This window comes from Sorex araneus, chromosome 4, assembly GCF_027595985.1.
Source record: "Sorex araneus isolate mSorAra2 chromosome 4, mSorAra2.pri, whole genome shotgun sequence".
NCBI classification, from domain to species: domain Eukaryota; kingdom Metazoa; phylum Chordata; class Mammalia; order Eulipotyphla; family Soricidae; genus Sorex; species Sorex araneus.
Window position 1 is genome coordinate 144,255,305 of NC_073305.1, and position 16,268 is coordinate 144,271,572.

Here is a 16,268-nt window from a genome sequence, read left to right on the forward strand (position 1 = left end):
ACTTAGAATTGTGGTTCAATTCTTTCAATTTGTGAAGGAGAAGACCTAGGCATTACAAAAAAAGTTTGAGGGTCTGCACAGGTCACAAAAAATTCTATCTCTAGAGGATTCTAAGAGTTCTTTACAATGTAAAAAATTACTTCAACACTCAGGGATGCTTGGAGAATATACAAATATTTAAATGTATCGTAGTAAAGGAGGATACCTAGATCATCCTTGAGCCCAGTGTTTCAGAGAGGAGATGGACAGAAAAGGAAGGAAATCAAGGGCAGAAGAAAAGAATGAGAAGTACTGGGTGAAGAAGCATTAGGGTTTCAGTTATAACAGTGACATGAATACCCACTGGTGGTATAGCCATATACCCAAAATAGGCTTAACCAATCTGAAAAACGTGAGATTTAAGCTGCAACCACTGAAAGTTTGTAATGTGCCTCTCAAGTTGACGGGCAAGGGTGAAGTGGGGATTGGGGTGGGGAGGGAATCTGAAAACACTGGTGGAGAGAAGCTAAAACTGGTAGAGGGATTGATGTTGAATTATTGTATACTTAAAACTCAACTATCAGTAGCTTTATAAATCATGGATCTTTAATTTAAAAAAATCAAATAAATAATAAAAAGGACTCGGGAATGGGATGAAGCCCAGTGTCATAGCACATGCCTCATGTGTGTGAGGCTCTGGGTTTGATTTCTGATACCAGAAACACACACACTCATGCTTAGAGACACCATTTGGATATTTTACTTTGGTTTGCTTTGGCAGGGGGCACATCCAGTGATGTTCAGGGTTTATCGTGGCTCTGGACTCAGAGATCACTCCTAGCAGGCTCAGAAGACCATAATGAGATGCTGGGGATTGAACCCTTGTTGGTCATGCGAAAGGCAAGTAACCTACTATCTCTCTGTCCACCCACCCCCAATTTGAATATTTCTAAGTATTAAAAAATCCTTGTGTGGTGGCTAGAGAGATAGCACAGCAGGTAGAGAACTTGTCTTGTATTCATACAAACCAGGTGCAATCCCCAGAACCCCAAATGGTACACTGAGCACTGTCAGGAGTGAACATTGAGCCCATCCCTGAGCACCAGATGGATGTAACCCCAAAACAAAAAAAATACAGAAATGCTGGTATGTGTGTTGGTGTGTGTATGGAGGGTGGAGTGCTAGAGTAACAGTACAGAGGTTAAGTCACTTGCTTTGCATGTAGTTGACCTCAATTTGATCCCTGGCATCACAAATGATGGTCCCCTGAGCACTGCCAGGAGTGATCCTTGAGCTCAGAGCTAGAACCAGGAGTAAGCCTTGAACATATCTGGATGTGGCACAAAACAAACATACATACATACATGTATATATATGTATGTATATATGCATACATATATTTGTATATATATTAAACTTTACATATTTAATCTCTGTATGTATTTGTTCAATACTCATTGGAAATTTTTAGTGAGTTTACCAGAATTTAAGTTGCTGAGAGTATAGTTCTGAACTGTGGATTGCCAAATGGGGAAGTCATCGATTATACGCTAATCCTATATTAAGTAAGTACACTGTAAAGGAGCAGTGCAGAATATAAGGGAATCAAGGAGACCCTGTGTGGACTGGAATAGGAAGATTGTGTCAAGGAGGCAGTATATAAATGCTGATCTGACAGAGAAGGAGAATTCAAGGAATATAAAAATTATGGTGAAGTGTTACAGTAGAAAGAGATGCTTCAGTTAGGAAGAAAGTATTTGTTCCAAGAACCAAATAGGAGAGGTTGGTAACAATGCTGGTAACAAAGCAGGTGGTGGGAGTAAGTAAATTTGAGAGAGTTAAATGAAACTGGCAGAATTAGATGTAGTTAGGATGTACGCAATAGGAGTAAAGGAGAATTAGGTACCACTGCCTCATAGCTACCTGATAGATACAGAGGTAACTATTTAGAATTATTTCAGAGGAGCTGTAATGGGGAGTGGGGGAAAAGATGCTCAGTTTCTAATTTGACATGTGGGTTTTTGGTTTGTTTTTGTTTGGTGGCTACACTTGGTTATGCTCAGGACTTACATTTAGCTCTAAACTGAGGTATCACAATTGGTGGGACTTGTGAAGTGCTGGGAATTGAACCTAAGTTGATTATGTGCAAATCACTGCAATCCGAAGATATATGAATTTTAAAGCCCTATGTGATATCAGTGTCCTTGCCTTAGATGATGTAGCTGTTAGTTGCAGCCTCTAACCAGACTGGTAAAAACTGAGTCGGTTCTATGGAACTCAGATAGTGTATTTGAAAGCAGAACCAATGACCGGCATTTAAGGCCCTCATATTTCATCATTCATAGCACTTCTGCATGTTTTATTTCTGAGCTCCAAAATATTCTTTGGGGACAATTGGTGAGAGTCATTCTCTTCGTTCTACCAGCATGAGACTGAGGCTTCTGGTGTTTGTGATTTGACCCAAGCCATTTTTCTCTAATAAAAGTTCAATCAATCTGGCACTAAAAATCAGATCTGTGGACTGTCAGCATAGAAGTCTTATGTTTTCTTGTTACATAATTAAGGTAAACTTTACCAAATCTACCAATTGGTAGATTACCAATTCCATGGCAGATAAAATCCCACTGTTTATCAAGATACATAGAGAGTAAAATCAAAGTGGTTTTGTTTCTATAGTTGTTCATGCTCTCTTTTAAAGTCTTGAAATTATTTTAAATTTGGAACTTAATGTTTGTACTTATATTTAGAAAAAGCCTTTTTTCTTCTTCTTTTAAGTTAGAATGTCTAGAATAAACTAAAGTTAACTTGTAGTAAGTAAACAGTTGTCTGGGGAAAATCAAGTGTAACTTCTGTCTTAACTGTATCAAGGAATAAAAACAATATGAGGGCCCAGAGATAGGCCAAAGGGCTGAAACATCTGCTTTGCATGCTAGAGTCTCAATTCTGTAACAGGCCTCCAAGAACCACCACAATCAACTCCTGAGCACTGCAAGGTATGGACCCCAAACCAACCATTTAAAGAAATAAATTCTAAGATCTCTGTCCCCTACACCTCCCATTTCCAGATCAATACCTTAAAGAGTGGGACCGTCTAAAACACCTCAGTATCCCCCTGGCCCTCTTCATGAGATACTAATGTACTAATGAGGCAGCCAGGAACTAAGGAAGAGTGAGATAGAGCCGTCTGTCCCAGAGGAAGAAGAATCTTCCTCACCAGTTGCTCTTTCTCTTTGGCCTTCTCCCCTTTCAAGCTTGGGAGGTGTTTTAGTAAAGTTGATTTGTATTTGTTCCAGATTTCATTTTAATTGCATCATTCTGGGTCTACACAGAAATTGAGGGTCAAAGGAACTAAGCATCCTTTCTAAAGAGTTCAGTTCTCTATTTCATTTTTGGGAAAGCTTCCCTTTGAACCTCGTTTTCCTCTTTACCTTTCTCCCAATAGCTCCTGGACTGTTTTGTAATCCCGGTGGTGATTTTGCTGTCCTGGTTTTTCCTGTTGATCCGGTACAAGGCTGTACACTTCATTGGCATCGTCGTTTGCATCCTGGGAATGGGCTGCATGGCCGGAGCAGATGTGCTTGTGGGAAGGCATCAGGGAGCAGGTGAGTCTCTGGGTATTCACCACATTACTTGCTCCTATAGCTGAGACCTGGACTAGAGCGATAGCATAGCTGGTAGGGTGTTTGTCTGGCACGGGTTCGATTCCCCCTTCCCTCTTGGAGAGTCCAGCAAGCTACTGAGAGTATCCCACCCGCACGGCAGAGCCTGGCAAGCTACCCGTGGCGTATTCAATATGCCAAAAACAGTAACAACAAGTCTCACACTGGAGACGTTACTAGTGCCCACTCGACCAATCGATGAACAACGGGACAACAGTGCTACAGTGCAGTGCTAGCTGAGACCAAGGCAAGAAGTGAAAGTTCATGGTGGGTAGAAACAAGGAAATGTCTTCCTAGTGTCTGTACATTCATGTTGGTCCTCTCCACTAGAACAGTGACACATTAGAGGGCTTCTTCTTGCTTCTTGGGATGGAAAGACAATAGAGGAAAATAAGGCTTTTGCCTTGATTGGGTCTGCATATGTACCCTGAACACCTCCAGAGGTCACTCATGAGCTCAAAGTCAAGAGCAGTCCATAATTAAGAGCAGAACTGATTATGGCCCAACCTTTCCCTCACCCCCACCAAAAACTGAAAATAAACCTTTCTTTTTGAGTGAATAAAGAAAGCAAAATGCAGGTCTTATATCCTTTCTACATACATTCAGAAACATTTAGACTATAAATAAAAATGAGGAGAGCCAACTTGAAAAATGATTGAGAAGCTCCAGCTGCTTAAGTGGACCAACTCATTAGAGATGATGTTGTTGGGTTGGTCCACTCCTAAACCCATGGTCTCCCCCACACCTCATGCCCCACTCCTCCAAATTATTTTCTTTGCCAATACCCAGTGGTGCCTACAAACTAACTACTCCTGGCAGTGTTTAAGGGACCATTTAAGGCCTGGAATAAAACCTGGGCTCCTACATGCAAAGTATGTGCTCCAGTTCATTAAAATTAAAAATACTTCTCTCTCTCTCTCTCTCTCTCTCTCTCTCTCTCTCTCTCTCTCTCTCTCTCTCTCTCTCTCTCTCTCTCTCTCTCTCTCTCTCTCTCTCCCCCCTTCTCCCTCCCTCTTCTTTCCCTAACTCTATCTTCCCAATTGAGACAAAGACTAAGCTTTCAAGCTATTAGGTGAAAACTGACACACTATGGCTGGAGCGATAGTTCAGCAGGTAGAGCGATAGCCTTGCATGCGGCTAACCTGGGTTTAATTCCCAGCATCTCATGTGGTCCCCCAAGCACCACCAGGAGTAATTCCTGAGTGCAAAGTCAGAAGTAACCTTTGTGCATTGCTGGGTGTGATCCAAAAACCTGAGAAAAAAGGGAAGCTGACATACAACACTATAAGAATGAATATTTAGATATTTAGGGGACCTGAGAGATAGTACAGCAGGTAAGGCCTTGCATATAGCAGACCTGAGTTTGATCTCTGGAACCTTAAAAAGTCCCCTGAGCACCTTTAGGAGTCATTTCTGAGTACAGAGACAGAAGTAAGCCTTGATCACAGCCAGGTGAGGCCTAAAAAATAAAAACAAACCAAAGAATGAATATTTAAGATCTGAAAACTAAATTATAAATGCTGAATATTTTATCAGGGGAGCTAAGTTTAGTCTTTTCATTTATGTTTTTTGATGTTTATTCGTTTTGTGGGGAATAATTCTGATATCAAAGTTTGTGGAGCTACAAGCTAAATTTTCAAGATTTACTCATCAATTTTTTATGAATCTCCTGGAAACCTTGATACAAAATGGCTTCTAGACAAATGATTTTCAGATTTAAAATGCACCAAATGCATTTGCTACAGATATGGGGGCTGGGGGACTGGGGCAGTGTGATCCCCTTTGTTAACATCAGGAACAAGAGAGAAAGTAACTCTAATATTCTGTGGTTTTTGTTCTTATCTTTCCTTTTAGGAAATTAGATGAATATCAAAATTAGATCATTCATTTCTCATGAGATGAGGTCATAAGAAGCACCTAAAATAAATGACATTTAATTTTAGTTGTACCATAGGCATTTATAATTTAAAAGGTACATGTTCATAGGTCCTTTATATTTGACATGTAAGAATGCCAAAATAGGACCATCCAAGGACTTTGAAGGAGCCATCTCAAAGATCTGGTGTGCGTGCTTTGCATAATGGAGCACTAGATTTGACCCCCAGTGCCAAATGAGCACTCCTGAGCACCGCTAGGAGCAACTCTGGAGCATTGAGCCTGGAGTAGCCTCCCACCACTGCAGGATGTGGTCCAAAGAACAAAACAAAACAAAAGAAATCCCAAATGAAGGTAAGTCCGCTGCACCAGCGAAGGTCACAGAGTTGAGAATGTCAGGATCAGAACCTGAGATTCCAGCTGCCAGGGCAGGCTTCTGTTCCTTACCTGTTGCTGTAAACTAAAGATTTAAAGAAAGAAGAGACAGCCTTGGCCTTCACAGACCCCCTGCCTATGTGACAAAATCAATCCCCACATCTATAGGTGGACTGAAAATACATGCATTTTATTTTTCCTGTTCTAGGAAATACTGTTCCATGGGATAGCAGTCGATATCATATAAAATGGTCAATTTTGTGTTTTATGGACATGACAATTCTTATATTCTTTGGATAAATCCCAGTATTTTTCTGTAACAAAACATAACCAGTTGTTATTCAGTCATAATTAAATTACACATTTTCAGCTTCATTTGGACTCAGTAAAAAGGACTAAACAGAAGCTTGTGCCTGCATTTACAAGACTCTGCTGAACCCTCACCGTTTATACTGGCTATCACCTGGAATCCCATAGTCAAGGAAGACAGTTGTTTTTAGGAATCTGGGGTTGAAGCCCACAATTTTATGCTTACTTGAACTGATTTTACTTTATTGTATTCATCAATCCCATGGGAAAAAATGTTCTTTGATTTTATGTGAACCTTAGAAAAAGAGTTTAAACTAGTTTAAATTCACTTATATTCATTTTACAGATCTTCAATAGTGGCCATTTTGTAAAAAATGAAAAATATCTAAAATGTACTGAAGTAGTATTTATATCTTCATATGAATCTGTTTAAGGCCTACGGCACCATCCCTTTTCAAACCTGCGTTAAAAAATTAAATTTTTGGCTTTGGAGATAACTCAAAGGCTGAACACATACCATAAGTGGGAGTGGTACCTCAGCACCACATGGTGGTCCCCAGAACACCACCTGGAGTGACTCCTGAGAGCCCACCCAAAAGTAGCTGCTGAGTACAGCTGGATGGGCTCAAGTCCCCCACCCCCCAAAAGACTACAGTTTATCATGGTAAAGTATCTTTAGAGCTTATTTAATGGGATCCATGTACATGGTATAAAGTTTTAAGGGCAACCCAAAGGTAGGATAAAAACTACCTTTGCAGGCCACGATGCACTGAAAAGAGAAGTCAACCATGCACAGAATGCTGGTGGGAATGCCAAGTGGTTCAGCCCTTTTGGAAAAGAGTATGAACGCTTCACAAAAATTAGAAATCAAGCTCTCATTTGACCCAGCAATACCACTTCTGGAAATATATCCTGGAGATGCAAAAAAGTATAGTAGAAATGACACCTGCACTTACATGTGCATTGCAGCACTGTTTACAATAGACAGAATGTGGAAAAAACCCAAGTGCCCGAGAACAGAAGACTAGTTAAATAATGTTTTTAGTTAAAAAAAAATAATAAAAAAATAACCTTTACCAGTAAGTTCACTCACTGTGGACAGAAGTAGAAAGAGGGACCCGTGGCTTTGGAGACTGTACCAATGGAGTAGCATGCAAAATGGGAAAGCAATCCTTTGTGTTCAATTCGGTGCTTATCACAATACACCTGATTCCCCACAATAGGAAGCTTGAGTTCACTTGAAGGGAGATATCTTTGCCAAGTTTGGGTCAAAATCAATGAGCCTAATATGTACATTCTCTCCATAACAGCATTATTGGCTTTCCAATAAATACAGACTCTCTCTTTGTTAACTCTTGGAGGAAAGGAAAAGATAAGGAAGGAAAGAGAGAAGCAAGAGAAATGACTCTAAGAATGTGGTAAATGTTGGGGTGTGTACAGTTGATTAATACAATCCTCTCAATAGAACTTAAACTTTTTCTCAGAAAATGTGTAGTTATGAAAAAGAAGATTGGAAAGTAAGAATATTGGGCTGGAGACAGTACAGAAAGTAAATCATTTGCCTTTTTAAAAAAGTTGTACAATATTTGAATACATTTAACATTTGAACACCAATCCCACCACCATTACACCTTCCCACCACCATAGTTTGGATGTTTCCATCCTGGACCCCAACCCTGGCCCCAAAGCAGAACCAAAATAATTTATTTTGTATTGTTTGATATGAATAAACCACTGTCAACTGTCAACTGTCATCCCATTGCTCATCGATTTGTTCAAGCGGGCACCAGTAACGTCTCTCATTGAGAGACTTATTGTTACAGTTTATGGCATATCCAATATGCACAGGTAGCTTGCCAGGCTCTGCCGTGCTGGCTTGATACTCTCGGTAGCTTGCCAGGCTGTCGGAGAGGGGCGGAGGAATCGAACTTGGGTCGACCGCGTGAAACCACTAAAAATATTCCAAAACAGTTTCCTTAGACAAAAGTGTGTGAAGATTGTTGTAATGACCCAGGGGTCATTAAGCCCTTCTATAAGAGATCACTCACATGTTGTTAAAGGGTGAGCCTATGGGGGCTGGAGAGATAGCACAGCGGGTAGGGCGTTTGCCTTGCACGCGGCCGACCTGGGTTCGATTCCCAGCATCCCATATGGTCACCCGAGCACTGCTAGGAGTAATTCCTGAGTGTATGAGCCAGGAATAACCCCTGTGCATCTCTGGGTGTGACCCAAAAAGCAAAAAATAAATAAATAAAGGGTGAGCCTACGTGTGTGTATACGTAATGTATATATACATATATATGTGTGCATAAATGTATATCCCCCCTAAAATTGATTACCTTCTACTTTAAACCCCATTAAATGTGGTGTGCTACCTTGGAATATGAGTGGTGTAAGGTATGAGATGTCCAGGGATAGGTTTACTCATGGATGAGGCGTGTGTGGGGAGTGGCCATGAGCATGGCACAGGTTGAGTTCTGCAGGTTTTCAGCTTCTGGGGCTGGATCCCTTGGGGTGGGAAGAGGCCTCACCCTCCCTGCTCCTGAGTGCCCAGGATGAAACAGCCTGGTGCAGGGTCCCCCTGTTTTCAGCAACTTGACAGTCATGACCACAAGCCTCCTCTGGCTGTCACCAGATAATCTCATTAATGACCAGAGACTCATGATTCTCTCAGAAGAGAGTATAAAATGAATCATTTGCCTTTGATACAGCCATCTCAGCTGTGACCCTGGTTCAAAATCCTGGCACCACATATAGTCTCCTAGCTCCAGCAGAGGTCACTCCTGAGCGAGAAATATGCCCTGTGCATTGCCAGGTGTGATCTGACCCCCTTAGTTAATTAATTATTAATTACTTTAAATAATAAAGAATATTAAGATATAACTCAATAAAAATAGCTTCTTTTTTTAAAGGAAGAGGTATTTTATTTTATTTTATTTGGGGGCATCACACCCAGCAATGCACAGGTGTTACTACTGGCTCATGCACTCAGGAATTACTCCTGGCGGTGCTCAGGGGACCATATGGGATGCTGGGAATCAAACCCAGGTTGGCCAGGTGCAAGGCAAATGTCCTACCAACTGTGCAATCCATCCAGCCACGAGAGAGGTATTTTAATTGCACAGACACGTTAAAGAATAAAAGAAGCTCATAGAAAAGTAAACCTGAGTATTCAGATGTTATGTTAGACAACCCATCTTAAAATTTTATTCAGCACTTTGATAAAATCGCTTCTTCTTATTAAAGAAATTTTTGCTATTCAAAATATCCTCTTTCTAACAGTACACATTGATTATGTCTTACAGTTTCTCCCTAGAGTTGTTGAATATCCAAAACAACAATTATGATCAGAGTTCTTTTTTTTGTTTATTCCATGGAAGAGCAAATATTTCAAGGAACTAGATAATTAAATATGATCAATGAAACTAACAATTTTACTGAATATTCAAAGGCCCTAGACATTTTCCCATGCATTAGCTCATTTAATCCTCCAAACTTACAAAGAAAATCTTTTTACTCTGTGTTGAAGCCAAAGAAATCAAAGAGCAAAGAAGATAAGAAACTTGTACAAGGACACACTTGCAAATGGTATGATGTAGATGTGAAGTTCAGTCAGTGTTTTTTCTATTATACCACTTAGTACTTGTTTTTCCATAATTGTGATTCTTATAAGAAATGTATAATTGTTTTATTATAGTAAATTAGAGTGAACAATTGTCCCAGATCTGCTCTCCCCAGATGTAGAATTTTGGTGCTAAAACTCAGCAAGTTCCAGAAAAGCAAGGCAATTGGTTCCATTTAAAACTCAAAAATGTTCAACGAGATGGATTCATTTTCATAAATCACATTACTAGTCTTTCAGCTTTCTACAGCGGTATAATTTACTGTTAGTTTCTTGATATAGTGGTAAGTAGCAATGTTAAGTAATGTTCCCTTTTTACCTACCATTGTTACAGGCACACAAATATATCTCCGAACTTGATACTTCTAGAACTTGAAAAAAATGTTTGTAAAGGAAATCAATTCTTGCAAAGCAATTTAAACTTGATTGATTAGAAACAAAAACAATCCAAAATGAGAAATACCCAACCCAAAGTGACAGATGGTTATTTAAAGGGACTGGTTGATTCATTCTTTTTTAACCATCACTTAGTGAATATTTAATGTGTATTAGATGATACAGCACATATTAAGCAATTTACATTATTTTATTTACATTATTTCATATCATTTTACTGTATCACTGTATCACTGTCATCCCATTGATCATTGATTTGCTCGAGTGGGTGCCAATAACATCTCCATTCATCCTAGCCCTGAGATTTTAGCAGCATCTCTTTACTCTTCCTAGCAGTGCCACATTGGAGACTCTTTCAGGGTAAGGGGAATGAGACCCATCATTGTTACTATATTTGTCATATCGAATAAGCCACAGAGAGCTTGCCAGGCTCTGCCCTGCAGGTTCATATGATTTAACAATTTATTTTCAAAAAAGCATCTTTTTAAAATAAGGAAACTCAAAGCCAAAGAGCTGATACAGCTATTATTTGTCTTGTACAGGGTAGAACTGTTTTTGATCCTCAGCATCCCATATGGTCCTCTGAGCACTGACAGGAGTGATTCCTGAATGCAGAGCCAGGAATAACCCCTGGACCTCACCGGATGTGGCCCAAAACCAAAAAACAAAGCAAAACAAAATGTATAAAATAAGGAAACTTAAGGACTGAGAGAAGTCTGTCTTAAAGAGCTGGAATGGATGTTTTGTGTGTGAGGGGCCTTGGCTTGATCCATGGCACAATATGGTCTCTCAAGCACTGCCAGAGTGCTCCCTAAGTATTAAGCCAGGAGCAGCATCTGAGCATTGCTGGGTGTGTCCCCCCAAATAAATAAATAATGTAAACATTGAAAATGTAAGGAAATTCAATTGCAGATAAGTTTGCAAAAAATACTATATGTATATATATATATATATGTATATGTATACACACACACATATAACACGATTACCTGAATTAAAAGTTATTATGCCCCAGAAGATCAGACACCCTGGAGTAAGCCAGGGCCACCAGGCCTGCTCTACAGCAGCCATCTTCAAATTGGCACTGACAATGGAGAAATCCTTCAGGAAGTCAAAGAGAAAATCAAAGGAAAATTAAGAAGATACCTCAAGAAAAAATTGTGAATTAGGTCATAAACTATCAGAACCTATGGGACAGCAAAAGCAGTACTAAGGGGAAAATTCAGAGAAATGCAGACCTATACCAGGAAACAAGAAAGAGTTCAAATAAATAGCCTAATCTCACAGTTTGAGATTAGGTACTATGGTTCCATCCTGAGAGTACCATTCTTATCCAGCAACTCTTCCACCCAGAGCTGCATTTGTCTGCCTAGTTTCTGTGCTCAGGACAGAACAGGAAAAAACTCACCTATCACACAGAAAAAAAACAAACTTCTTGAGCATCAAGCTCACCAGTAAGGTATCCCCAGTTTTTTTTTCGCTTTTTTATTTTGGGGAGGGGTGGGTTACACCCGGTGATGCACAGGGGTTACTCCTGGCTCATGCACTCAGAAATTACTTCTGGCAATGCTCGGGGGACCATATAGGATGCTGAGAATTGAACCTGGGTCAGCCGCGTGCAGGGCAAATGCCCTACCCGCTGTGCTATCGCTCCAGCCCCAATATCTCCAGTTATTGATTTCTGCTCTTCTTCCTTAACAGAATTCACATTTTTTGGAATGGAAAGAGTTTGCCTATTAGGAAGTAAACAGGTGGACCATTTATTAAAATTTTAAAAGCTAGAAATAAACTGAAACTGACCTAAATTAATATATGTACATGTGAACAAGGAAAATATGTAATAGTGAATTACATATATTTCAGTCCTATATTCCTTGCTTTGAGGGGTGGTGTCAAAAATCTCAATCCATATTCTTTTCACTCTTATTTTCCAAGCAACAGTCTTAATTTTAAGCAAATACACATTTCACCCAAGCTCCTGAATCTATATTCGTTTTTCTCCTAATACAGCACAGAAATAGAGACTCATTCTATTTGTTTGACACCATGTTCACTAAGCTGTTGGAAAGTATCCTGTAGCAAGTATAACATGTCCACATATTGGCATATATTCATAGGCACACCCCTGTACAGAAGACATGGGGCTTTTGGGAGGCAGAAAAATCCAGAAGAAACTTGGCTCTTTTTCAATAGGTATAATTTCTGGGTGTAGGTTAGTAGATGGCCACCTCCAACTTGTACATGACCAACTCCAGCTCAATCACTGAAGCCACATATGTTCCCCAAAAATGCCACCAGTGAGTGAGTGACCCCTGAGCACTGCCAAGTCTGGCCCACCTACCCCACAGAAAAGCAACTTCTGGTTTTATATACAACAATATTTTCTGTTGGATATCATTGGTTTGTCCTTTCCCCTTGCCACTAGGAGCTTAGATTTATCAGTCACACCCATCAAAGTGCTCCCGAGTCACTCCCATTCTTTTGTTTATCTGTAACCAATTCTACCAGTTTATCTGCTCTTCCCTTAATCAAACTCTGTTAATTGGTAAGGTCAGAACTTCCTAGGACACTGAATATTATAACATTGCCTTTCTCTCCTCTTTATGCCTTTTGAATAATTTACTTTAAAGCTATGTCTTTTTTGTATAGACACAAGAAGACAATATTATGTTTTTATAACTTAAGACTTAATTGGCCTCGATATTCCCTCCTGGGCATCTGCTTTCTCCACTTCAGCCTCAGTTGCCCTCAGCTCCTAGCACCCCAAAGTAGGGTCCCCGACGTGGGACAGGAAGGATCCAGGGCAAGCGGTGAGTTATGTGCTACCCTGGCATCGAGATGGGCCTGGCCAAAGTGCCTAATTCTTAACTATAAGTTAAGAGCTTGATCATAGACAAATGCTGTCATGATCCAATAGTAATTATGAGACTGGGACCCTGTCAGGGATAGGAAAGACTGATCTGGCCTGAGCACTGTAGTCTGAGATTGAGATGGCCCCAGGAGAGCAATTCTATAAGCTTTAATGCATCTCTTATTGTGTCCATACAAAATAAATATTATGAATTCTTATATGTTTGCTGGCTGAGGAGAAGAGAAACACATTCATGGGATTCTGCCCTTGGGTGGATCCTCCTGCTGAGAGAGAATTAAGTCCTAGGAGAAGCATCCCCTGAGGGAAAAGAACCTTACCCTATTGCTGACCACACCTATGTGTATGCCCCAACCCCCTCATGCTGGGGAGATTTAACTAGGCTGTAAGAGTGGGTTGGGGGCCAGATCCATCGGGCCAGATCCACGGCGCCAGATCCACGGGGGCCAGATCCATGGGGGCCAGATCCATGGGGGCCAGATCCACGGGGCAGGATCCACGAGAGCCAGATCCACAGATTGAGAGAGAGACCGAGAGCCGGGAGAGAGGCAGAGAGAGAGAGAGAGAGAATGAAGTAGGATGGGGGAGAAAGAAGCAGGAGGAGAATCAGAGGAGAATGGAGATGGACATGAAATAAACCGATCGAGCAACCAGTTTGGCCTTCTTCCTTCCTTCGCCTGCCTCGCCGCCTGCGCGCCCTTTCCCTTTCTTTTTATTTTTATACAATTTTCTAGTGAAAGAACCATGATTTGCAAAGCTATTGATAGTTGAAGATTAGGCATCTAATGTTCTAGCACCAATCCTACCACCAGTGTCACTATCTCTACCAGTATTCTCAAATTGTCAATCACTCCCCCAACACACACACACACACACACACACACACACACACACACACACACACACACACACACAAACTCCCACCACCTGACCATATGACAAGCACTTTTAAAATCTTGGTTGTTGTAGTTTGGATCTTATGTTTTCAGTGTGGTTGACGCTGGTTTGGATATGTAGCTATGCCATTCTCCCACATTGTCAATAAACGAAGGCTCTTGATCCTTGGATGGAGAAATATTTTTATACCAGAACAATACAGAGCCCAGAATGAACTTTATTAAATCTCAGCTGACAAAACATAGAATTTATATATATGTATAATATATATACTATGTAAATATATATATACTCTCTATATATGTATATATACATATATATATATATATACACACACATCACAACGTAATAGGCAAAAGAAGTTCTACTTGCTGGTGCCTGGCTCTCTTTAGAAAATCTTTAATGTCTCTTTATTTTGTTTTGTGTTTGTGTGTGTGTGTTTTTGTTCCTAGGGGAAAATAAGTTGGTAGGGGACCTTCTGGTGTTAGGAGGAGCCACTCTATATGGGATCTCTAACGTCTGGGAAGAATATATCATCCGAACCCTCAGTCGAGTGGAATTTCTGGGAATGATTGGACTCTTCGGTGCATTTTTCAGTGGAATTCAATTGTGAGTAAAAAGGAATCCAGAAGAAGATACTTTCAGTGCTTGTTCTTACTGCCCCTTCCCCCATAAAATCTCAAAAATTCATTATCTTTATTAGTTAACTTATTCCAAATTTAACAAGTTTATTACAAGTTATGATTAAAACAAATATGAACTTTGAAGATAATTTACAAGAAATTGTTAGAAGTAATTGATTATTCTAAATCAACCAAGGGTATTTTATTTAGAAAATGAAAAACTAAGTGTAAATGCATGATTTGATGGGGTGTTTTTTATGTGTTTTCTTGTGGAGGGGGGGAATTTGGGCCATACCCAGCAGCACTTAAAAGTTATTCCTGGCTCTGTGCTCAGGAATTATTCCTGGCCCTGACGGTACTCAGGGGACCATGTGAGATGCTGGGAATCAAGTTCGAATCAACTATATGCAAGGCAAGCTATACTATCTGTATAAACTATACCCACTGTACTAGCTTTCTGCCTTCTTGAAGTATTTTTTAAAAAGGAATATTCTACTTACTAATAAAAAAAGCTGGAGCGATAGGCCAACCGGTGTTTGATTCCTCCGCCCCTCTCGTAGAGCCCAGCAAGCTACCGAGAGTATCAAGCCCGTGCAGCAGAGCCTGACAAGCTACCCGTTCATATTGGATATGCTAAAAACAGTAACAATAAGTCTCTCAATGAGAGACGTTACTGGTGCTCGCTCAAACAAATCGATGAGCAGTGGGATGACAGTGACTAATAAAAAACTTATAGGTTAAATTGCCCTTTTATAAATAGGTTTTTTTATTGCCCACATATACATACATATATATGAGTGAACTAGATTTCAAATTCATCTCTTAGAAATTTCATATTTCTCTAAATAAATAAAGATAAAAAACACAATTTCACAATAATTCTGGCACTTGAGCACATTACTGACTAGTGCTTACTTGTTGTGCAAGTAAGTGTTCAACAAAACATGCTTCCAATCAGTAAAATCCATAGCTAAAACCTTACAAGAAGTAAAGAATAATAATATGATCACCATTGTAATATCACCGAATCCCTTTCCACAAAGCAAATAATTCTGACTTTACCAAGTCACTTTCTACAGGCAAGTACAGTGTAATGTGTCAATGTCCAAAGTTATTTATGGAGGACAACTTGCCCTTAGCTTAAACTTATTTTCATAGATAAGCTGTTTCAAAAAACTCTTCAAATTTCATTATTCTAAGATACAGGTGGAAGCTTTTAACAAAGAAATCACAGAGATGGAAAGACTGAGAAAGATTTAGTTTGGGTTCATTTTAAAAGTAGGATGGCATTATAAAGCTCAAAACTTGGTACTCAGCTTGGTGAAATGAAAAGAAATTGTCCCATTCAACTATTTATAACCAACATTATGTAGATGGATAGCTCATTTTATGGATTATTATTCTTGTCTCAAAAAACACATATCCCAAACTCTAGCACACATTTGTGTCAGTTACAGTCCATTAGAAATAACTGAGTCCTTCAGGGAACACTGCTGCCAAAATAATGGCAGTAGGTGTGTTTGGAGGAAACAGATAACCTGACAGTGCACTGGAAGCAAAAAGACTCTCGTGGTATAGTGCCAACTTCCCCTCCTCATCCTATTCCAGAACAATTGTTCTCCAGGGGTGGTTTCTCGTAGCACTAGGCATTACCTGAGACCTTA

The 16,268-nt window shown here is 39.9% G+C and overlaps 1 protein-coding gene across 1 annotated transcript in view; it reads left to right on the top strand.

Annotated features, from left to right (window-relative positions):
* SLC35F1 (solute carrier family 35 member F1) overlaps positions 1-16,268 on the top strand; it is a 481,371-nt gene that overhangs the window by 408,950 nt on the left and 56,153 nt on the right. Inside the window, exons 4-5 of the mRNA XM_055135200.1 lie at positions 3,422-3,581; positions 14,434-14,590. Of these exons, the coding sequence (XP_054991175.1) occupies positions 3,422-3,581; positions 14,434-14,590 (317 nt within the window). The remainder of the gene's footprint in view (positions 1-3,421; positions 3,582-14,433; positions 14,591-16,268) is intronic.